Here is a 25,878-nt window from a genome sequence, read left to right as displayed (position 1 = left end):
CTCACGGGCCCAGCCGCTCCGCGGCATATGGGATCCTCCCAGACCGGGGCACGAACCCGCATCCCCTGCATCGGCAGGCGGACTCTCAACCACTGCGCCACCAGGGAGGCCCTAATTTCTTAATTTTTAATATTTTTTTAAATTTTACTAACTTTATTTTATTTATTCTTCTTTTTCTATCCTCTTTCTTTCTTTCCTTCTTTCTTTCTTTCTTTCTCTTTCTCACCCCTTTCTTCTGAGCCACGTGATAGACAGGGTCTTGGTGCTCTAGCCAGGTGTCAGGTCTCAGACTCTGAGGTGGGAGAGCCAAGTTCAGGACATTGGTCCACCACAGATCTCCCAGCCCCACATAATATCAAACGGAGAAAGCTCTCCCAGAGACCTCCATCTCAGTGCTAAGACCCAGATCCACTCAACGATCAGCAATCTACAGTGCTGGACACCCTATGTCAAACAACTAGCAAGACAGGAACACAACCCCACCTATTAGCAGAGAGACAGCATAAAATCATGATAAGTTCACAGACACCCGAAAAGAGACCACCAGACGTGGTCCTGCCAACCAGAAAGACCAGATCCAGCCTCATCCAGCAGAACACAGGCACCAGTCTCCTTCACCAGGAGGTCTACACAACCCAATGAACCAACATGCTCACTGGGAGAAGACACAAAAAGCAACAGGAACTACGAACCTGCAGCCTGCAAAAAGGAGACCACAAACACAGTAAGTTAAGCAAAATGAGAAGACAGAGAAATACACAGAAGATGAAGGAGAAAGGTAAAAACCCACCACACCAAACAAACGAAGAGGAAATAGGCAGTCTACTTGAAAAAGAATTGAGTAATGATAGTAAAGATGACCCAAAATCCTGGAAATAGAATGGAAAAAGTACAAGAAACGTTTAAAAAGGAACTACAAGAACTAAAGAGCAAAAAAACAATGATGAACAACACAGTAAATGAAATTAAAAACTCTCTAGGAGGAATCAATAGCAGAATAACTGAGGCAGAAGAACGGATAAGTGACCTGGAAGATAAAATAGTGGAAATAACTACCACAGAGCAGAATAAAGAAAAAACAATGAAAAGAACAGAGGACAGTCTCAGAGAACTCTGGGACAACATTAAATGCACCAACATTTGAAATATAGGGGTCCCAGAAGAAGAAGACCAAAAAAGAGACAGAAAATATTTGAGGAGATTATAGTTGAAAACTTTCCTAATATGGGAAAGGAAATAGTCAGTCAAGTCCAGGAAGCACAGAGAGTCTCATACAGGATAAATCCAAGGAGACATGTGCCAAGACACATATTAATCAAACTATCAAAAATTAAATACAAAGAAAAAATATTAAAAGCAGTGAAGGAAAAACAACAAATAACACACAAGGGAATCCCCATAAGGTTAACAGCTGATTTTTCAACAGAAACTCTGCAGGCCAAAAGGGAGTAGCAGGACATACTTCAAGTGATGAAAGGGAAAAACCTACAATCAAGATTACTCTAACCAGCAAGGATCTCATTCAGATTCGATGGAGAAATTAAAATCTTTACAGACAAGCAAAAGCTAAGAGAATTCAGCACCACCAAACCAGCTCTACAACAAATGCTAAAGGAACTTCTCTAGGCAGGAAACACAAAAGAAGGAATAGACTTACAATAACAAACCCAAAACAATTAAGAAAATGGTAATAGGAACATACATATTGATAACTACCTTAAATGTAAATGGATTAAATGCTCCAACCCAAAGACACAACTAGCGGAATGGAAACAAAAACATGACCCATATATATGTTGTCTACAAGAGACCCACTTCAGGTCTAGAGACACATACAGACTGAAAATGAGGGGATGGAAAAAGATATTCCATGCAAATGGAAATCAAAAGAAAGCTGGAGTAGCAATTCTCATATCAGACAAAATACACTTTAAAATAAAGACTATTACAAGAGACAAAGAATGACCTATATAATGATCAAGGGATCAATCCAAGAAGAAGATATAACAATTGTAAATATATATGCACCCAACATAGGAGCACCTCAATACATAAGGCAAATGCTAACAGCCATAAAAGGGGAAATTGACAGTAACAAACTCATAGTAGGGGACTTTAACACTCCACTTTCACAAAAGGACAGATCATCCAAAATGAAAATAAATGAGGAAACACAAGCTTTAAATGTTGCATTAAACAAGATTGACTTAATTGATATTTATAGGACATTCCATCCAAAAACAACAGAATACACTTTCTTCTCAAGTGCTCATGGAACACTCTCCAGGGTAGATCATATCTTGGGTCACAAATCAGGCCTCGGTTAATTTAAGAATACTGAAATTGTATCAAGTATCTTTTCCAACCACAACGCTATGAGACTAGATATCAATTACAGGAAAAAAATGTGTAAAAAATACAAACACATGGAGGCTAAACAATACAGTACTAAATAATCAAGAGATCACTGAAGAAATCAAAGAGGAAATCAAAAAATACCTACAAACAAATGACAATGAAAACACGATGACCCAAAACCTATGGGATGCAGCAAAAGCAGGTCTAAGAGGGAAGTTTATAGCAATACAATCCTACCTCAAGAAACAAGAAACATCTCAAAGGAACAACCTAACATTACAAATAAAGCAATTAGAGAAAGAAGAACAAAAATCCCCAAAGTTAGCAGAAGGAAAGAAATCATAAACATCCGATCAGAAATAAATGAAAAAGCAATGAAGGAAATGATAGCAAAGATCAATAAAACTAAAAGCTGGTTCTTTGAGAAGATAAACAAAATTGATAAAACTTTAGCCAGACTCATCAAGAAAAAAAGGGAGAAGACTCAAATTAATAGAATTGAAATGAAAAAGGAGAAGTAACAACTGACACTTCAGAAATACAAAGGATCATGAGAGATTACTACAAGCAACTCTATGCCAATAAAATGGACAATCTGGAAGAAGTGGACAAATTCTTAGAAATGCACAACCTTCTGAGACTGAACTGGAAGAAACAGAAAATATAAACAGATCAATCACAAGCACTGAAATTGAGACTGTGATTAAAAATCTTCCAACAAACAAAAGCCCAGGAACAGATGCCTTCACAGGCAAATTTTATCAAACATTTAGACAAGAGCTAATACCTATCCTTCTCAAACTCTTCCAGAATATAGCAGAGGGAGGAATACTCCCAACCTCACTGTACAAGGTCACCATCACCCTGATATCAAAACAAGACAAAGATGTCACAAAGAAAGAAAATGACTGGCCAATATTACTGGTGAACATAGATGCAAAAATTCTCAACAAAATACTACCAAACAGAATCCAACAGCACATTAAAAGGATCATACAGCATGATCAAGTGGGGTTTACCCCAGGAATGCAAGGATTCTTTAATATATGCAAATTAATCAATGTGATACAGCATATTAACAAATTGAAGGAGCAAAACCATATGATCATCTCAATAAATGCAGAAAAAGCTTTTGACAAAATTCAACACCCATTTATGATAAAAACCCTGCAGAAAGTAGGCATAGAGGGAACTTACCTCAATATAATAAAGGCCATATAAAACAAAACCAACATCGTTCTCAATGGTGAAAAACTGAAACCATTTCCACTAAGATCAGGAACCAGACAAGGTTGCCCCACTCTCACCACTATTATTCAACATAGTTTTGGAAGTTTTAGCCACAGCAATCAGAGAAGAAAAAGAAATAAAAGGAGTCCAAATCAGAAAAGAAGTATAACTGTCACTGTTTGCAGATGACATGATACTATACATAGAGAATCCTAAAGATGCTACCAGAAAACTACTAGAGGTAATAAATGATTTTGGTTAAGTATCAGGAGACAAAATTAATGCACAGAAATCTCTTGCATTCATATACACTAATGATGAAATATCTGGAAGCAAAATTAAGGAAACACTCCCATTTACCATTGCAGCAAAAATAATAAAATATCTAGGAATAAACCTACGTAAAGAGACAAAAGACCTGTATGCAGAAAACTATCAGACACTGATGAAAGAAATTAAAGGTGATACAAACAGATGGAGAAATATACCATGTTCTTTGATTAAAAGAATCAACATTGTGAAAATGACTATACTACCCAAAGCAATCTACAGATTCAATGCAATCCCTATCAAACTACCAATGGCATTTTTCACAGAACTAGAACAAAAAATTTCACAATTTGTATGGAAACACAAAAGGCCCCGAATAGCCAAAGCAATCTTGAGAAAGAAAAATGGAGCTGGAGGAATCAGGCTCCCTGACATCAGACTATATTACAAAGCTACAGTAATCAAGACAATATGGTACTGGCACAGAAACAGAAATACAGAACAATGGAACAGGATGGAAAGCCCAGAGATAAACCCCCACACATACGGTCACCTTATCTTTGATAAAGGAGGCAAGAATATACAATGGAGAAAAGACAGCCTCTTCAATAAGTAGTCCTGGGAAAACTGGACAACTACATGTAAAAGAATGAAATTAGAACACTCCCTAACACCATACACAAAAATAAACTCAAAATGGATTAAAGACCTAAATGTAAGTCCAGACACTATAAAACTCTTAGAGGAAAACATAGGCATCTTGCTATTTTTTATTTTCCCCATTTTTGTCCCAAATTCCCTTTTCTCTGCTTTTTTCAATTATTTTTTATAACTGAATTTTATAGACTTTGTTGTCATATTAGCTATTAATTATTTTGTTTTGTCATTGTAGTTGTTACCTTAGTATGCATATTTAAGTTATCACAATGTACAAATGTTTTATACCCTTTAGTATACAGTGTGAGAAACTTATAATAGTATATTTTCAGTTTTGTCCCCTAGACCTTCATGCAATCATTATCATATATTTTAGTTATTGCATTAACAACTCAGGAATAAATTATGATTACCAATCTTTTAAATAAATCTAAATATAATGTAAGAGTGTAATATGTATGTCAATGTGGTTAGTATTTCCAGAGTTCATTCTTTTTCATGCCTTTATATAGATCCATATTTTCCTCTGGCATCACATTTCTTCTGAGAAACTTCTCTTAATATTTTTTGTAGTGTCAGTCAGAAGGAAAGGAATTCTTTCAGCTTTCATATGTATGGAAAGCCTTTATTTTGTCTTTGTATGTTTTAAACCACTTCATTGCCTTTTTTGAAGAGTGTTTTCTCTGTGTTTAGAACTCTAGTTTGACAGCTTTTGTTTCAACAATGAAATGAAAAGATGTTGCTCCATTGTACTACTGGTTACACCATTTCTGAGGCCATCCTTATTTTTCTTTCTCTGTGTACAGTGTGTCTTTTTTCTCTGGAAGCTTTCATGATTTCCTTTTCTTCACTGGTTTGGAGCAATTTGACTATGTTGTGTTGGTGTAATTTTTTCATGTATCTTATGCTTGAGATTCATTGAGCTTCTTGAGCCTGTGGGTTTATAATTTTGATCAAATTTGGGAAAAGAAAGTCCATTATTTCCTCAGATACTTTTTATACCCATCTTCCTTTCTTCTCCTTTAGGGAACTGTGATTAGATGATTTTTGGCTGCTTGAACCAGACTCAACTGTTCTGTTTATTCTTTGAAATTTTCTATATGTTTCATCTCATATTTTTTTATTATTATGTCTTTAAGATAAATAATCTTTTCTTCTGCAATATTTAATCTGTGTCATTCCTATTCAGTGTGCTTTCCATTATACACAATGTATTTTTCATTTCTAGAAGTTCATTTTCAGTCTTCTGTAAAAAATATCTTCAATATCCTCACTTATCTGTTTTCAGGTTGGGTTTTTTGTACTGGGTTTTCCCTGGCTCTCTTTGGGTGGTTGTTTTGAATGATTGGCACTAGTAAGGGAATGAGGTAGTGTGGAAAGGGCATTTACTGCGGTAATAGAAGATGAGGATAAGAGTCTTGGTTCTTTTACTTTCCTTGTTTGGATGAATTCTTTAGCAACAATCTGTTTCCCTCCCTGAGTCTTAGCTTTCTTATTTATAAAATGACAATAACAACAACAACATCAGTAATGACAATGCTTCGTAAGGTAGTTGAAAAGTGTAATATATGTGGTAGCAGTTAAGATACAGTAAATGGTTATACAAATATCAGTGATTATAATTATGATGATACTTGCAGTGATTTGGGTTTTAGATTTTTCTTCCTAGCCATTATATCTCAATAAGGTGATTACTTATCTAGAATTTCTTTTGTCCAATATTATCTTGTTTTATACACCCTTTACATAGAGATAAATGTTCTATTGTCAAGCTCAGCCAGGATGGCAGGACCAAGGAGAACTGTCCATTCTCCCTTAATTTCCTAGCATTGACTCTTCCTAGCTGATATGAGTCTCAGCACAGTCTCCCCACCAATTAGAATGAGAACTCTGTACGAGGAAGTAACTATTGTTCATATTTACCTCAATGTCTGTAGCATCTAGGAGACTGCCTCATACATAAATATTTATTGAAAGAATTATTTTTCTAAAGAGGGTTGGAGCTGGTACTGACACACACAAAAATTGCCCAGGAAGTTGGACTTTACATTGTACGGTTCTAAGTCGGTAGAGATCTGCACATTTCCAATTTGGCTAGGGATAGCACTAGCATGTGAGTCTCCTTTCTCTGCCTTCAAAATGGTTGGTCCACATGTGGGGCATGAACCAAATAGAGGTTGGCTTGCTATAGTGATTGGGTCTTGAAAATGCTACATAAATCCAGATGACTGTAAGTACCTTTATTTATATTCTATATATATATATTCTACTCAGGGGGAATTGGTTCCATCCATAGGCTCAAATTAGCCACCAGGAGACCACCCACGACTTGTATGGTTTGTTTCACAAAAAGGAATTGGGCTAATTGCTTAGAAATGCAAAGAAACTGTGAGCACTAGAGGTAGGAAACACATGACCTTAGTGCTAAGGCTATTACGAACCACATGGAAGCTAATTAATGTAAAGCTATTGATTAGAGATCAGGAATCAGACTGGAGTACAGAGCGGGGAGGAAAGAAGGGAGGGGAAGGGACACAAGGAGGGACAGTGACAGATGAGAGGCAGACAGGGAGAGGGAGAGATGGAGAGAGAGAGAGGAGAAAAAATATAATGGAGGATCAGAGATGGAGAAAAACAGGTAGAGATGGAAAAACATCAGAGGAAAATAGAGAAAATAAATGGGCATAATAATTTCTGTCCTTTTGGAGTTCTACTGTCTGGCTTTTCCTGGATTCCTGTAAAGGCTTTCTGTAATACAATTTGTTTCCTCCTAATTCTTTTTCTACGGACCAGTTTAAATGTAGACCCTTTCTTCCCACCAAGAGGGATCTCTACAGAATAGACCCCATTGCCCCAAGAGTTTGCTGTTTGTAATTTAACTGCTCCCTAAAGATTTGGGGGATTTTGTTTGAATTCTAGTTGATCCTCAGTTTAAAACTAAATAAAGTATATGGCCCTCTGTATCTCAGCCTATAGAATATCAAGGATCTGTCCTGATCCAAAATTTTATGGTTTGTTGAATATAAATCAATTCTTTTTGGTGGCCCTAAGTTCATACTTCACTGAATTCTGTCCAGACCTCTTTCCATACACCTTCCTCTCCTTATTAACCCTTAAGTTCTGGTATGAATTATTCATGAAGTAGGTGCTAGTCTATTGACTCTGCTGTATATGGATGAGTAATGGCTCAACCTCATTTACTAAGTGAAAGGCAGTATTGGTTATTATATCCCCCTGTTGCCAGGCATATTCACAATGTAGACAATGATAAGTAAACAAATTTGTAAGCCCGTAAAGTGTGACTAAACTCCTTCTTGCTTTAGACAATCGTGGGACTATCTTCTTGACAAATGACTTCCTGATGCATCATTGTAAGCTAGCTCAGACGACTGAGGAAATGCTCCCTTCCCACATAGCCCAGGAAAGGCCTCGGCTAGTAATCCAGGCAATAAATCAAATCCTTGATTACATTCAGGCTGTCATTTTAAAATATTAACCTGCCATGCACTGAAGACATTTTTATTTAACTGTAGTATTTAAATGTTATCTCCTATGGAGCTTAGTTTATGCTTAATTCATACTCAGCCCTGGGCTAAGTAGCGCATGGCACAGTGGAGAGCCTTGGGCCTGAGGTACGCTGTGTGCCACCCCATCTGGGTAGCTGTGAATGCAACATGAGTGGCATATGCTTCAAAGGGCGAAGACAATCAAACCTCTATAAATAACAGCATTATGAATTTTGGGTGCTCATGTGTTAAAAGAGCTTTCATGTACACTACCTCCTAATAATAACTTCATTGAGTCAAGGTGGGGAATACTTTTTATGCACAATGCCCACTGTGAAATTGAGATTCAAAGAGGTTGAGGGGTTTCCTGGAGGTCAAGAAGCATGCTGGATCCAGAACAGTTCTGGAACTCAGGTTTATAAACTTGAAGGCCAGAGAGCTTTTGGGTATAACATGAAATTACTCAAGTCAGTACTTTCCGTGGACCCAGGACAGTGCTTTGCATATTTCCTGAGGATACTCAGGAAATGAGGGTGGAATTTAACTGATACCCCACAAAGCAAGTGAAGCTGGTTGTTCAGTCAATACACATGTAGAATATTTAAACACCACTGCCGTGCCTATTCAACACCACCATGAATAAATGAGGGCGTGTCCACACTCCTACCACAGGCATTGTATTGACTAGACTCTGTTATTAAAATAACTCTTTACTCCAATGGTTAATATTGACACCAATCAAAAAAAGATAGCCAATACATATCTGCTACTGCCCCTCCAGGAGGGAATCAGCATATTTTGTTTTTATTTCCTATGTTAGCAAAAGTGAGGCACCAAGGATCAACTGTAGAGTTCTCTAGAAAGCATAGTATCAACACATATATAAAATTTAAGTCTTCTAACTACAAAATGTCTTATTCAAATGGGCAGACTATACTGCCATTTTCTCTCTAGAACCCACTGGGAGAGACTGACTCCTTTCCCTCCTGAGGGAATGGTTTATGATAAGCATAACCATTTCTTTAACTGTAGCACAGGAAAATAAAATCGGGTCATAATTAATTATGAAATGATCGAATCCATAACTTACTAGGATCCAAGAGCAAAAATAAGGAGCACCTTAGATTTACATAACACTATATCAATTTCAAAGTGCTTTCATATAGATTAGTGTAATTAATTCCCATGTGATATTTTAAAAATTACACATGCTTACAACCCCTCCTACCCCACATTTCTGCAAGGGCTTATTTGGTCATGTCTGTTCTCTGTAAACACTGTCCAGAGTGCCGCATTCTAGAATCACACATCCATAGTCTTTTGAAGATTCAAATTTCAAACTTCTTTTTTTAACCCATGGCAAGAGAGGTAAAATTAAAATTGAAATTACTTAGCATTAATCTTTCGAGGGCATCGAAGTGCCATTAGTGGGGGAACAATTAGGCTTTCAAACAAAAAAAAAATTGAAACATTACTTCATCTGCATTTTTGTCTTACCAGCTTTGTGACTTCCTGCCTGGTTCAGGTCAACTGCACTTTTTCCAGAGGAAGAGTCTGAATGTGGGAAAAGACACACCTCTTTATTTCTACTTGTATCTTATTTTTGCCTTCACAATAGGGGGCTGCTTTGTAGTCTTGGCTCTACTATAACCTGTCTAAGCTTTGATTTCCTCATCAGTAAAATGAGGGAGTTGGATAAAACCATGTCTCAAAACTTCGCCCAGTTTCAATTCTCTAAATTCTTCTTTCAGCAGTACTTCCTTCCTACAGCACCTTGTTCATCAGACTCCTCTTGGCCTCACTATCCAGGATGGAACCTTTTCGGTATGAAAGTATTACTGCCATTTCTGCTCTGAGTCCTGAATCTCAGCACAAAGGATGTGATCATGTTATTAATGCTAATAATTATAAAAATACAACTGCCATTTTGAATATGCTTAACAAGTGACAAAAGCTCTATATACATTATCTCAACAAATATATCAGTTCTGGGAAGTATGTATTACCCCATTTTCTCCATATTAGAAAAGCTAAAGCTCAGAATTGAAGCAAATTGCCCAAAATGCAAACTAAAGCCATACGATGAATAAGCCATCCTATTTTCAGAATGTTAGGACACATTTTTACACTCCGGTTCATAGGGCAGAACTGTCAGGGTAGTGGGAGGCCTGGGTGAGTTCATCTGCGACATGTACACATTTTTCAAAATCTGCACATAAATTCACTATAAACTCATTTCCTCCTTCCTTATAAAGGAAGATAAGTTTGCAACTTTCACACCATTTTCATGGTCAAATGAAATCATGCACAGGTAGATTCAAAATAGTATTTCTAGAACCAGTCATATAGAACATCGATAATAAAAATAGAATCTTGGAGTTCAGGTAACTGGCAACAAAAGTAATTACTGTTGAAAATTTAGCCATTCATTTTTTGATATTCTAGAAGGAAAATATGGAAAATATTTGTGAGCATGATTTCACTTAAAGCTCATAAATATTTTGTCAGTAAAGTGAAAAATGTGAAAAAAATATATATATATATTATATGCACAGCCTGGTGCAATAAATTTAAATTTGAATTTCTTCTTCCTTGAAAAGGATGTTGTTTTAAAAATACATGTATTGTTGGTGCCTCCTATCAAAAGGAAAACAGGTATACAGTAAATTACATGAAAAACTGCCAGCTAGAATACTGATAACTCATGTTTTCAATATCCATTTCCAGTATACTCAGCCCATGAACCATGAATTTTTCTAGCCTGTCCAGTGGGAGCAAACAGTATTCCTGACATGACTGAACACTGGGCACTGTCATATCTAATTATTTTGGGTGGACCTTACCTTGGTCTTGGGAAGTTTCCTCATATGCATGCACTTATAATTATTCAGCTGACTTGTCAAAAGGGGTCCTTTGCAGGATTATAAAACTAGAATATTTCTACTACTGCATTTCTTTAAATGGATGCTTTATTTCATAGATTGCAACTGAAAACCTATGGCTCATACCTCTAAAGGTTGTACCTTGTTTGACATGTTCTGTGTTGGCTTTCATACTGTTTCATTTTGTTTTGCTTATCAATAAATTCAAAGTTCCAGACTTTCTATTCTAGTCAAGATGGAGTAACTGGGACTAGAGATTCCCCCCACGTGAAAAGTCAAAAAGTGAGTGAAATATATGAAACATTGTTTCTCAATATACTGAAGATCTGTCAAAGAAGAACAGTGATTTCAGGGAGGTGAAAAAAATTAACAAGGTGAGCCTTACATTACTTCAGCTTACTTCCCTGAGGGAGTTTCCAGGCCACTGTGCAAAGAGAGAAAACCCAGGTGGAGTCCACTGGACTCTCTGAGTTGGAACGACAGAGTTGAAATTCTGAAAAAGCCAATGTAGCTAGAAGTCACAGGGCATACATACTATCAAAAAGAAGAGAACTGAACAGAAAGAAAGCAACAATCTACTTCAGGCTCATCTTGAACAATCAGCTGAGTAATAAGTGCACACATGTGATGAAACTACCCAAAGCCAGGTTAAAAGCCACCCTTGAAAGGATTAGACATCACAGTGCCCAACACTCACCAAGGCTAGAAATAGTGTTTGTGTCGACTGCACAGACAAGAAAACCTTATCATTCTTGAGTCAGTAGGTGGAGGACATGGAAGAGTCTTGCTTCAGTACTGAGGAATAATTAGCCTGAAGTTGAGTGCTATTTCATTCCCACTTAACAAATTTTAAAAAGCAAGACCTACCTAAAGAACTATATGTTTCCATGTAACTTAACTATGTCTCAGATCAGAGCTCAAGAATATTTAGAGGATGCCAAAAGTATCCAGCAACCAACAAAGTAATATTTGCAAAGTCTGTCTGTCATCCAATATAAAATTACCAGGCACATGAAGTAGCAGAAAAACATGACACAAAATAAGGGGAAAAAATTATCAATCAAAACTGACCAAGAATGGACACAACTGTTAGAATTGTCAGTCAAGGGCATCAAAACAATTATTATAAGTACTGCATGAATCAGAAAGCTAAGGAGAGAAAGACAGTGTCAGGGGAATGAGAAAACAAGCCACAGACATGCAGAAAGTATTTTCAAAGGGCACATGTGATGAAAGACTATTATCCAAAATATTCAAAGAAATTTTAAAACTCAATAATAATAAACAACTTGATTAAGAAATGGGCCAAAAAGCTTAACAGACACCTCACCAAAGATAATGAACAGGATTGCAAATAAGCAAATGAATAGATGTTCAACATGGATCGTCCAAATGAAAATCAAATTAAAACGAGGTATCATACACACGTACCAGATCAGCCGAAATTCAAAATACTGACAATGTCAAACGCTAAAGAGGATGTGGAACAAGAGGAACTGTTATTCACTGCTGGTGAGAACACAAAATGGTCCAGCCACTATGGAAGACAGTTTGGCAGTTTCTTACAAAACTAAACATACCCTTACCATAGAATCTAGCAATCATACTCCTTGGCATTTACCCTAAGGAGCTGAAAAGTTATGTCCACATAAAAACCTGCATATGAATATTTATAGCAGCTTTATTCATAATGGCTAAAACCTGGAAGTAACCAAGATGTTCTTCAGTAGGTGAATGAATAAAAACACTCTAGTACATCAAGGCAATTAAATATTATTCAGTGCTGAAAAAGAAATGAGATATCAAGCCATGAAAAAAAAAAACACAGAGGAACCTTCAATGCATATTACTAAATGAAAAAAAAAGTCAATCTGAAAATGCTACATACTGTATGACTCCAACTATATGACGTTTTAGAAAAGGCAAAACTTTGGAGACAGTAAAAAGATCAGTAGTTACCAAGGATTTGGCGAGGGAAGAGGAATGAACGGATGAAGCGCAGAGGATTTTTAAGGCTGTCAAAGTACTTTGTATGATACCATAATGATGGATACATGTCATTATACATTTGCCCAAATGTATAAAATGTAAAACACTATGAGAAAGGTAATGTCTACTCTGAATTTTGAGTGATTATCTTGTGTCAATGTAGGTTTATCAATTGTAACAATATACCCACATGCTGGTGGGAGATGGTGATAATGGAGGCAGGCTATGCATGCGTGGGGGTAGCAGGTACATGGGAAATCACTACACATTCCCCTCAATTTTCCTATGAATCTCCCCCCCAATAACATCTTAATTTTTAAAACAATTAAGTAGAGATATGGAAGATACAGAGACTCAATTTGAACTCCCTGACATGGAAAATAAATGTCTGAGATGAGGGCTTCCCTGGTGGTGCAGTGGTTGAGAGTCCGCCTGCCGATGCAGGGACACGGGTTCGTGCCCCGGTCCGGGAAGATCCCACATGCCATGGAGCGGCTGGGCCCGTGAGCCATGGCCGCTGAGCCTGCGCGTCCGGAGCCTGTGCTCCACAATGGGAGAGGCCACAACAGTGAGAGGCCCGCATACCGCAAAAAAAAAAAAAAAATGTCTGATGAAAAACACAGTGGCTTGGATTAAGAGTAGATTAGACATTACAGAAGAAAAGGTCAGTGAATTTGAATGCCTAGCAATAGAAACAATTTAAAGTGAAACACAGAGAAAGGAAGGGGGGCAGAGAGAGAGGGAGAGAACATAAGAGCATCCATGGCCTGTGGGACAACTTCAAGAGGCTTAATATATATATAAGTGAAATCTCCAGAAGACAGGGACAGAAAGAATATTTAAAGAAACAGTGGCCAAAATTTCCCCAAATTTAAAGAAAACCTCAGACTCACAGGCCCAAGTAGCTCAATAAACCCTAAGCACCAGAAACACAAAGAAAATTACACTATGGCGCACTGCAATCAAATTGTACAGGTGAGTAAAGAAAACAAAACCTTAAAAGCAGATATGGAGGGGAAAAGACATGTACAAGGTAACAAAGAAGACAACAGATTTATCATTGAAAATAAGGAAGCGAGGCAAACACAAAGACAATGGAACAATACCGGCCAAGTAAAGTTTTAAAAATGACATTCAGAATTACATGATTCTCTCAATAGATGCAGTAAAAGCATTAGACAAAATGCAACATTGATTTCTGATCAAAATTCTTAGCCTACTGGAAGTAGAAGATGGCTGTCTTAACTGGAAAAGTTGCATCTGCAATAAGCCCAAAGCTAATATCACAGTTAATCAAGAAAGGAACGTTTTCCATCTAAGATCAGGAACAAGGCCAGGATGTCTGTTCTTATCACTTTTACTTGGCATTATACTGGAAATCTTAGCCAAGGCAATAAAGCAATCAAAACCGTATCAGGCTTTCTTTCGTGTGAAAAATGATAAGCCAATTAAAAACTTCACATGAAAATAATTCAAAGGTTCTAAAATAGATAAAATAACTTTGAAAAAAAGAAAAAGTTGGAGGGCTGGCACTACCTGATTTTAAGACTTTATTTATTATAAAGTATAACTATAGTAATCAAGACCATGTGGTAGTGGCATATACATGGAGAAAAAGATCAGAATAAAAAATCCAGAAACAGAAATAATCTCCACACATATACAGAAAGCTGAATTTTATAAAAGGTGCAAAAGCAGTTTAGTACAGAAAGGATAGTGTTTTCAAAAAATGGTGCAGGAACCATTGGATTTCCATACACGAAATAAAGAACTTGGGTCTATAACTTATACTACATTAAAAATAATCACATCAAAATGTATCAAAGACCAATGTGTGAAACATAAAAATATAAAACTTACACAAATAAAAACACAAAAAAATAAAAATGGACAAAATACTTGGATAGTTAACTGATGAAGATACATGGATAGCATATAAACATATTCTAAGATGCCTGAAATCATTAGTCGTTAGATAAATGCAAAATAAAAGCAGTGTAAGATAACAAGACACACGTATTAGAATGGCTAAAATCCAAAAGACTGGCCTTACATTGGAAGGATTTGTATGACCTGGAATTCCCATACATAGGTGGTGAAAATGTACATAGAATTGTACAAGCACTTAGGAAGAGTTAAAAATTAAACATGCTCCTAATATATGTTCCAGCTATTCTAGTGTTAGGTATTTATTCAAGAGAAATGTAAACATATATCCTTAGGTATTATCTGCATCATTTTTTTTTTCTTTAAGAGACTCAAGCCACTTGCTCCTAACAACTTTATTTTTTAATAGCTAAAAACTAGAAACATACCAAATGGCCATTGAAGGTGACTGCATAAACAAACGGTTATATTTTAATACAATGAAATGCTACCTGGCAATAAAAAGAAATAAATTATTGCTAAACCCTACAACATGGGTGGATCTCAAAACAGCTATGCTGAGTGAAAAAACACACACAAAAGAAGGACGCATGCTGTAAGATCTATTCACATAAAGTTGTAGACATGCAAAAAAAAAAAAAAAAAAAGTTCTATAGCACCATAAAGCCAGCCAGTGATTGCCTGGCATCGGGGGGCAGTCAGGAGGGATGGCTTCAATAGGGCATAAAGAACCTTTTTGGGTTGAGAGCTATGCTCATTTTCTTGTCTGTGGTGATGGTTTCATGGGGTATACATATGTCAAAACTTAAATTGTACAGTTTGAAGACGTAGACTTTTTTTTTCCAATTATACTTCAATAAAGTTATTTTTAAACTTTCAAATCTCCAGCTTCTCCTAAGAAACTGGAAACTCTAGCTGCATTGCAGCTGCAGGACTGCATGGCAGTGGAAGCTGTCTCTTTCCCAAGTCACTTGCTCTCAAGTTTCCCACAGTCCTTGTCCCTCCCCTTTTTTGCCCTTATCCTACTTTATTCACTTACTTGACTGCCTTAGGAATAAGAATTTATGACTATCAATTGATTTCTTATCTTCTCTTAACAAACAAAGAGATATTAAAATGGTTTCTCCCAGCAGTCTGAAGTAGAAATCATAGAAAGCTCTTAACTTTTTCCATGGTACTCTCTGTTACTGGGTCCCAACTGATTTTCCACACCCTTTTCTTAACACTCCCTTCATCAGCCAATATATATGTGAAATTCTGTATTTTATATATACTCTTGTCCACATTCCCAAACAAGCTGTATGTGTTGAGTTTGCTTATTTAGCATGTTTATGAGATCCATGTGTAAACTATTAACAAAGAAAGAAGGAAAGAAAAAGAACAGTCTGCCTTTAAACTCACAGTTAGGGCTTTTCATTTCTACCAAATGGTAATTGGAAGTTATCTTATCTCTCTCCAAGAAGGGGTAATAGAAAGAAAAGAACCCTTGACAAAAAATGATTTCTTGCTGTTTGGTACAGGATATAAGAGGTTTAAAATAAATGACCTCACGGAAAATGAGAGGTTTTAAGTTATTATCAACAATTTCATCAGTACAGGCTGGTGTAGCTGTAATGGGCCAGGTGATGCCCCAAATCTTTCTATTGTCTTTAGTCATCAATCTTCAGATGACAAGCTATTGCTGAATCAAGCTTGTAAATTCCTTACTATATTGGGTCAACCCAAGTTACAGATCATGTCATAGTCTTTTTTTTTTCTCCTGCAAACTCACCCTAGCTGTGCCAACTTTTTTGTTTGTAATATTTTTTTAATTGGCTTGCTTCCCAAGATGAAGAATAAATAATAAATATCATGAGGTTATTGAGTTCATAATATTCGTTTCACTTTTTTATAATTTATGCATAGATACAATTAAAATATGAGATAATTACTGCTTGCATATTTGCATGCCTGTCTTAAATTTATCCTGAAATATTTTAATATTTGTAATAGTTTCATTATTTACTTACAAATAAAACTTCTCATCCCATACTGGATTCAAGTTTCCAAAAATGGTTTTAGTTCTTCTTTTGTTCTTTCCGACTTGAACTGTAACATATGGGTCACTTGACCCTGTTTTGTCTTTTGCCTGTAAGCCTTGTGCAGAAACCACTGAAATAAACCAAATTCAAACTTTTAATATAAAGATTTCCTCAGAAACAAATAAAATGATAATGAAGGAAACATTTTCTATTTCGTTGTCCCCTTGGTTTGCAATGCAACACCACTGCTTTCATTTTCATGAGCAACAGGACTTAACAAAATGTTTAATAAAAGAATGAATCACAGAACATTAAAACCTTCCTTTAATGAATATTTGCTTTTGCCTGTAATGAACAGTAGTGGTATACATACATAGGCATATTAGCTATATACTCATATATATCACTGCACCATGTATAGATAAATGAGAATGCACATACAACAAGCAAATTACCCAATGTAATTCAAAAGTCTGTGATTTAAAATGTATTTATTTATTTATGAATTTACTGTCAGTATTGATCAACTCAACTCAGTAATAGGAGCTTCTTTATTTTACCTTTTGAATACAATATGAGTAAGTTAAAAGGCGTGGTAAATATCAACATGTAACATACGCAGTTGCTGTTACTTACAAGCAACTTCAGAAGTTCAAGTTATTAGACATCACTAAACTCAGATTGCCAAATCAAGGATCAAATGAAAGAGGGATACCGATCCAGGAGTATATAAAACAGTATTTGTTTTCTCATTAAGAAAAACTGACTGAAGAGATTACTGGCTACTCTTGTCTTTTATCAGTGGCAGGCAGCAACAAAGCTAGTCTCCTGTAAACTGCAGTGTATTGATGAGTATATTACAAAATAGAACTTTCTTCCTCTTGAAGAGCTTTTGATTAGAACAAGACATAGACTGAAATGATTTCAATTATCTAGTACACATTTCAGAAATTTGAAGTACCAATTAGACTTTAATATTGACAAGATTGAAAAATTCTATTTATCTTACCTATAACTATTAGTAGTAGTGATTTCTAAGACATATAAAAATCTCAATATGGAATGAAAATTTTTAAAAAGACTTATTTTTACCTGTAATGGTTATTTTTGCTGACCACTTAGATGTTCCGTCCAGTACACTCTGTTTGGCCGCCTTTGTGTACTGCACAAAATCTTCTTTAGAAATCTGAAACATTTCCTGAATTATCTCAAACACCTCTGGCCTGTTTGTCTCCCTGATCTTCATTCTTTCTTTCATGGCTGTAATAATGGTCTGAGTCTTGTCTTCCGCACCATGCTTAGAACTCTTTTCTGCCGCTCCTGTAATAGAAAAATCAACGGTGATGTAAATATACATGAAGTTACTTTTTGAGGGACCAAGAGAGGGAGAAAAAAAAAAGGAAGAACATGAGAATGAATGAATGCTTTCATTGTGAGGAGTCAGGGTGGCTTTTTCAAAAAATATCAGGGGAACAAGCTCTATGCTGAGACTAGCCCTTGTGTTACTGGCAAGGAAATGGACCTCCACGATCCCAGTTTATTCAGTTGTATTACTGAACTGAATCACAGTTGTGCAAATATTTGGTTTGAAATTTTAAAAACAAATTTCAAAACCAAAAGGAACGCATACAATCAAATCTGTTATATACCACACATATTTACTCACTGAGTAACCAAAACAAAATTGAGAAACAGACTGGATGCATACGGCAAACGTCACTTGAAAAATCAATATTTCAAATACTTGTGTTCATCCAAAGTACCTAATTATTTTTAATTGATGAAATTTATCATAATGAAAAGCTTAAATTTTTCCCTGCAAAATAAATACGACCACTATTTGTTATATTGAAATATAGGGTAAAATTTTACTTGGAATGAAAGTAATTCTGCTATTTAAAAAGGATGTGGAAACCACTGGGCTGGACTACCTCTACCTCATGGACCACAGACTTGAACTCTCATTCTGTGATATGGCCATAGTTTTAAACAGGCTGAATTTTTACTTTCCACTCAAAACTCTGTTTTGTTTTCTAAGACATTGTTTTTTCATGATCGGTCTCAACTTTCTGGGCACTTTTGTTTATAACACAAATCCTGGCAATGAAGGATTTCCAAAAGCCAATTCTTGGGTCCCTCACCTTCTCCAACTACCAACCGGATAGTCTTATGTGGCCTCTGGGTTGCTCAGTATTCCACAAGCAAATAGTGGACACTGATTCCAGCTCTCATGTTTCCTTACTGAGTTTGAAGTAGGAAAGCAAAGGCCCATGTATCAGGGTCTATAGGAACTGTCGCTGCTGAAACCAAACACTTTTTGGTACAGAAGCAACTGATATACAATGAAAAGAAGAAGAAAATTGTGTCTATAGGTGGTAATCATTCCAATTTTTATCTCCATGACTGTAAATACTGCCCAACTTGTATTATATTTTTTGAAATATTGTATTTCTGAAATAAGCATACTAATAGAGTTTAGAGACTGAATGTGATAATTTATCTGTACAATTCCTATCACAAAGGATAGCCTCAGTAATGTCCTTTGAGCCTACTTCTGTGAAAGTTATGCCCAATTTAAGTACAGAAGCTAAGACAAAATACAAAAAGTCAACTCTGAACTTTCCTTGTAATAAATTCATCTAAAATTTAACGGCAGTATTTTAGTGAACATCTTCATTTATTTGAAAATAAAATATTTATTTTCTAAAGTAGAAAAAATACATTCATAGTAATCAAGGTATAGTTAGAGTACACTAAAATAGATGAAAAATCTATTGGCAGAAAGAGCAGTTTCCCTGTCTTTACCTTTTTTTTTTTTTAACCTTTGAGAATTTATACCACATTTTAAAAAAATACTAAAAATTAATGTATTCCATTTAAGATATAATTTGAAAGGACATTCTAATTGTCCTAGTCATCTGTTACAGCATGCCCTCGAACAGCTACACATTTGTGAATTGTGCACCTTTAAGCAATTAATAAGCATTTTTGTAATTTGTCAGTAATGGTTTAGCTCCATAGAACATTAATTCTTTTTTTTTTTTTTTTTTTTTTTTCTTTTTGCGGTATGCGGGCCTCTCACTGCCGTGGCCTCTCCCGCTGCGGAGCACAGGCTCCGGATGCGCAGGCCCAGCGGCCATGGCTCACGGGCCCAGCCGCTCCGCGGCACATGGGATCCTCCCAGACCGGGGCACGAACCCGCATCCCCTGCACCGGCAGGCGGACTCTCAACCACTGCGCCACCAGGGAGGCCCAGAACATTAATTCTTACATGGTAAAATTAGCTTAGGCTACACTATATAGTTACAACTCCCCAAAAGGCCTATTTTACTTCAAGAATTGGAATATTCATTAAAAGGAAAGAACAGCAGTGCCTTGAAAAAGTCACCTACAAAATTCAAAGTGCCTCAAAAGTTTGGTTTGTAAAGGTCATTCTAAGAATGCTCAAAGTGTCATAAAAATGTTGACTTCCCCGAGATTTCTAAACAAATATTACTGTTGTGCCTATTATGCCCTCAAAGCTCTAGAAAAGTGTGTTAAAGTTCTCAAGAGTTAAACGTATTTTGGATTATTTTTCTAAATTCAGGAAGAGCCAGCTGACTGCCATCCACATAATAAATGTTCATTCTAGTAATAGCTACCAAATTCAAGGCTGGAATGTCAAGAGATTTTTCTTCCTAAGAAACCAAATCTCTGTACTTAACAACTGCTGTTTGAATTCTTTTAAGGAATTAACTAGGAAAGATTGACAATTAGCTTTGAAATCATTCACCAATGCTTTTGATGTTGGAGTAGAATATCTACTCAATATGTACAGACAACATACAGACCCATAAATTGTGAAATCGCCAATCTAGGAGAGCAAGTTAATAGACTTATGTTTGAGCCTTTTAACTGTTATTTCTAGAAAAGATATATAGCATTTTTTAAGTTCTACTTTTATATTTTTGATCTGAAGAAAATGATTCAAAGTAGATCTATTTAGCTCAGGGATACAAGACAAATTTATAATTTTTGTAACTCATCTACAATGACTTTTCATTGCCCTGTTATTTATTGAACCTATATATCTCATCTTATTTTTCTAATGGTAGTCCATTCTCTTTGTCTGCATTCTAGCAGCTTCATTGAAATACAGTAATATGTCACCAGAGATCAACAATAAAGGAGATCAAGAGATATTACACAGTGAAAGCACTTGGTAAAGTATGTATTATTCTACCAAGTGCTTTCACTGTGTAATATCTCTTTTGATCTCCTTTATTGTTGATCTCTGGTGACATATTACTGTATTTCAATGAAGCTGCTAGAATGCAGACAAAGAGAATGGACTTGAGGACACGGGGGTAGGGGAGGGTAAGCTGGGAGGAAGTGAGAGAGTAGCACTGACATATATACACTACCAAATGTAAAATAGCTAGTGGGAAGCAGCTGCATAGCACAGGGAGATCAGCTAGGTGCTTTGTGACCCCCTAGAGGGATGGGATAGGGAGGGTGGGAGGGAGGCTCAAGAGGGAGGGGATATGGGGTTATATGTATACATATAGCTGATTCACTTTGTTATATAGCAGAAACTAACACGCCATTGTAAAGCAATTATACTCCACTAAAGATGTTAAAGAAAAAAATCAGGCTCTGGACCATAAAAAAAAAAAAAAAAGAGTAATACATTATCCAAATGGAATGCATCTTTGTTACTTTTAAAAACACTTAGGGACTTCCCTGGTGGCTCAGTGGTTAAGAATACACCTGCCGGGCTTCCCTGGTGGCGCAGTGGTTGAGAGTCTGCCTGCCAATGCAGGGGACACGGGTTCGTGCCCCAGTCTGGGAAGATCCCACATGCCTCGGAGCGGCTGGGCCCGTGAGCAATGGCCGCTGAGCCTGCGCATCCGGAGCCTGTGCTCTGCAACGGGAGAGGCCACAGCAGTGAGAGGCTCGCATACCGCAAAAAAAAAAAAAAAAAAAGAGAATCCGCCTGCCAATGCAGGGGTCACAGGATCGAGCCCTGGTCGGGAAGATCCCACATGCTGCTGAGCAACTAAGCCCGTGCGCCACAACTACTGAAGCCCGTGTGCCTAGAGCCTGTGAGCCACAACTACTGAGCCTGAGCTCTAGAGCCCGCAAGCCACAACTACTGAAGCCTGCGTGCCTAGAGCCCGTGCTCCGCAACCAGAGAAGCCACTGCAATGAGAAGCCCACGCACCACAATGAAGAGTAGCCCTCGCTTGCCGCAACTAGAGAAAGCCTGTGCACGTTGACAAAGACCCGAAGCAACCAAAAATAAATAAATAAATAAATTTAAAATAAATAAAAACACTTAATTGACAGATTAATACAATTATGCACAACAAAACTGCAAGAGATTTCAACCTTAGACAGAGGCAGACTTATCCCACATGGCTCCCTTCCACCTAATTTAATGGAACAGCCAATTAACTAGAAACCTTCATTTTCTTTAATTTTTATTCATTACCCAAAGCATCTAAATTGCATATAAAAGCCACAGTTTCACCACTTTTATATGGCAACTTACAATTTCAGTTTTCCTTCCAAATAATTATCTATATGCACGTAACAAATGTATGATTCCACCGTGATCTCAGTCTCTTCTCTTTCCTATTTTTCTGAACAGCTGTTCTAAAACATTTCTACTCTTTTCAAGTCACCTACCACCGCCATTACTCTCCATTCTCAGCATATGATCTTATCTCTTCCTTAACAGAAACGCAGGCATTCTAAATTCAGTGGTCACATTTTCTCCCCTCCCCCATGGAAAAAAGCTGAACAACAAAAGCCAAACTTGATTTATAGCATTAGCAGATTTCTGTGGTGTAAATACTCCTAGCATGGCTGATTTCAAGGAACTGCCTCACAGAATTCTTCAATATTTATCAACCAACACTGACACAACTACCTGAATATATATATATATATACACACTACTCTTCAAGGCCAACTACAAGTAAAGGTGTATTCCAAGTGTCTAACACACTGCTTGGAAAATAGGATATACTCAATAAATAGAGAAGATAAAATGTTTATTGGGGGAATCTAAAAAAAAAACAATATATTTGAGTATTTAATTGGCACTGGGTTTAATTTAATGTGCTATAAACTTCTTGCACACTGTGACCACAAGGCCAAAATCCTGGAAGAAACAAGAATGAATTCTATCTAAAATGATAAACATGCTGTGGAATATATTTTATGAAGAGACAAAATACACCAGGCCCTTGGCTTCAGATTTGGGATTTTCAGAAAACAAATGGGTGCCCACCATTATAAAGCAGAATTTGGCTGGCATATATACTTCATGAATTTAATAACATAAAGCAAGGGCATAAATCCAATTATAAGTGCAAAAAAATCAATCAAGACAATCACTTTTAAATAAGGCAAGAGAGCATAGTGCTCATGGTGCTCTGGATATAGAACAACACTGTCTTGTGTGTGAATCCTGATTTGCCACTTACTAACCATTTGAACTTGTGCTAGTTAATTCCTCTCTGTAAGCCTTAGTTTCTTCATCTGAGAAACACAAGGAAATAATAGTAGTGTCTTCCTTTACAGGGTCAGTGTAAGGATTAAATGAGATAATGCATATAGTTTCAATAATAATAATTGAATAAGTGTAGGGATTTCAGAATGTCTAAGAGGTGAAGTTATAAACATTTGTTAAAGAATTTCACATTAATGAGGAATTTTAGGGTTCTGAGCTTCATAATTACTTGCCCTGTGAAGCAACTCCTTGAAAACTTTTCCCTGGACAGTGCCATGCTCAGTGTCTGCCACAGGCTAAGTGCTTTATAGCTATTTACTAGATGGGAGTCAATGAAGTGCTTGAAGATAAAAGACAACAGAGTTCAAAGAGACTGCAGAAGATAATAATAATAATAACAACAATGATAATAATAATTTATTATTAACATCCATTAACCCTTACCTGTGTTTGAGGCTGGTGAACCCAGAGGTAGCAGGTGGTTAATAAACCTGGAAAGCACACTCAGGGTCTGATATTGAGGCACATGTCTCCCTAAGAGTGTCTAGTATGAGAAACTTTATTGCTTTTCTTTTCTTTTTTTTTTTTTTTTTTTACCAGTAAAACCATGTAGGTGGACCTGCTTTTGACACTTCTGCTTTTCTTTCCCATGAAATCATGTAGGTGGGCATGTAGTTGGTGCTTGCTACCCTTTCCCTTTAGTTGCTTTACAACCAAGATGATCTTAACCCTCCTCTTTTAACATACCTTCAATCTTTCAAGGAACAGCCCCGGACTCCCCCGTCTTCAAGACAGCCGCCTCCTTTTTCTTGTAAGATCAAAGCAGCACATTCCACATGATTTCTCACAAAGGACTAATGTTTAACAGGCGGTAACCGGAGGAGCACAGATCTAGCAGAGCGTCATCTCCCACCCCTGTAGGTGGGGAATGTGGGCAGGGAGCCTCCTTTGGAGGAACTGCCACCTTCTATAAAGTGACTTCACTGTCAGTAAGCCTACAGCCCCAAACAAAGAAAAACAACCTTTCCTCTCCTCTGCTTCCACTATATCAACCCCACCAGATTCGATCATCTCATTTTTAGTAAACGCAAACTTTTAGAACAAGTTTAGAAACATGCCTGCCAACCCCCTCCACACACACACACAAAATCAGGAATACACTCTCACAATTCTTTGTCAAAACTCCATCTCATGAGTGTTATCTAGATACTCACTTTCTCAAGATTTCCCAGTCATTTCAGAGTCCAGAACTATCTATAAGCTCTAAGGGAACAAATTAATTGTAAACAAGGTGGGGGGACAACTTCAAAAACATTTTTACTATGTAAAGAAAAAAGAAGGAAGCAAGGGAGAGATTGGAAGAAGAAAGACCTTTTTGGTCTCACCACTGTTAGTTACATTGATTTCTTCATATCCTTTTCAAAAAAAAGAAAGAAAGAAAAAAAGATAACAAAGAAAAAATTAAACTTAGGATTTCTTTCTTTTTCTCTTTTTTTTAAAATAGCCTCTGACACCTGTGAATTCAGCTGACACATCTGGTTCACACTGTGGCTGGAAGCTGGCCTGGTGCTCACCACTAGGCAGTAATGTTTTCCAGCTGGGTATAAGGACTCTCATAGGACACCATCCTCACACATGGTCCCTCTTAAAGCAAGACAAACAAGGCCGCTCTATAATTTTTTCTAAGCACAGATGAAAACCAGGTCACCGTGTAACCACAAAAGACCAAACATCCCTCTCCTAATATGAGTGACTACTGCTTCTTTACTAAGTACAGCTATTAGCTTCACTCTGCTTTCCTCGTAGATTTTTTTTTTAATGTACACAATCACAGAATTGTCCTCACTTCAAGGCAAACTCAATCAAGAGAAATCCTCTGCTTTTTTAATGCCCTCTTACTGAGATGCCCTGTGGTTCACCCTGGCTGCATTCTCCATGAAGTGATGGGGAATAAACTGAACTTTTAAAACCATAGGTGTGTTACTGGTGGTCTTTAGCTGGAGGGCATTGACAGGTATTATTATTTTCACATATATGGAAAATGGTGCTCAGAGAGGTTTTTAAAAACTCTACTAGTGACAGGATTAGAAGCCAGATCTTTCTCAAGTAGTTCAGGAGTATGAAAAAAATGTATATAGATAGATAGGTAGCCTTCGCTTAGGTTACATAGAATACTTCTGTGACATTACGTAAGGCATACTCACCCTTTTTGTGCCCCATGTACCCTATCCCAAAACCTGAAAATGCTCCATTATAAGGTTATTCCTTTGGGTTAAGGAACTGACCATTGTACTAAGCTAACTTAACAATTGATTCCACTTTTATCCAAATTAACTTATCAAATCATTTCCTCTTTAGTGTTGAAAAGTCAGTGTAGTGAGTGAGTTGTGATTGGAGGCGGTGGACTGAGGGGGTATACCCCGAGCTTGGTGGGTTGGTCATAGAGGGAGGCCTTGAGGAGTCATGATCGGGAGCGCTGGGAAGCCAAGGTCTGGGCAGCACAGAATGTCTAAAAGACAGGGAGGGGGGAAAGCACTGGAGATAAAATTTAACAACTTTCCGTTTTCCCCTTAGGGTCC

At 36.9% G+C, this 25,878-nt stretch overlaps 1 protein-coding gene across 1 annotated transcript in view; it reads right to left on the bottom strand.

Moving 5' to 3' along the window:
- The window catches only part of UNC13C (unc-13 homolog C), a gene marked incomplete at its 3' end in the record, with an annotated part of 622,886 nt that overhangs the window by 347,154 nt on the left and 249,854 nt on the right, over positions 1-25,878 (bottom strand). Inside the window, exons 9-10 of the mRNA XM_082618350.1 lie at positions 17,893-18,120; positions 16,789-16,930 (exon numbers count right to left, since the gene is read on the bottom strand). Of these exons, the coding sequence (XP_082474476.1) occupies positions 16,789-16,930; positions 17,893-18,120 (370 nt within the window). The remainder of the gene's footprint in view (positions 1-16,788; positions 16,931-17,892; positions 18,121-25,878) is intronic.

The sequence above is a fragment of the Mesoplodon mirus genome, assembly GCF_964341445.2.
Source record: "Mesoplodon mirus genome assembly, chromosome: 4".
NCBI classification, from domain to species: domain Eukaryota; kingdom Metazoa; phylum Chordata; class Mammalia; order Artiodactyla; family Ziphiidae; genus Mesoplodon; species Mesoplodon mirus.
This window is presented reverse-complemented; position numbering and strand designations above follow the sequence as displayed.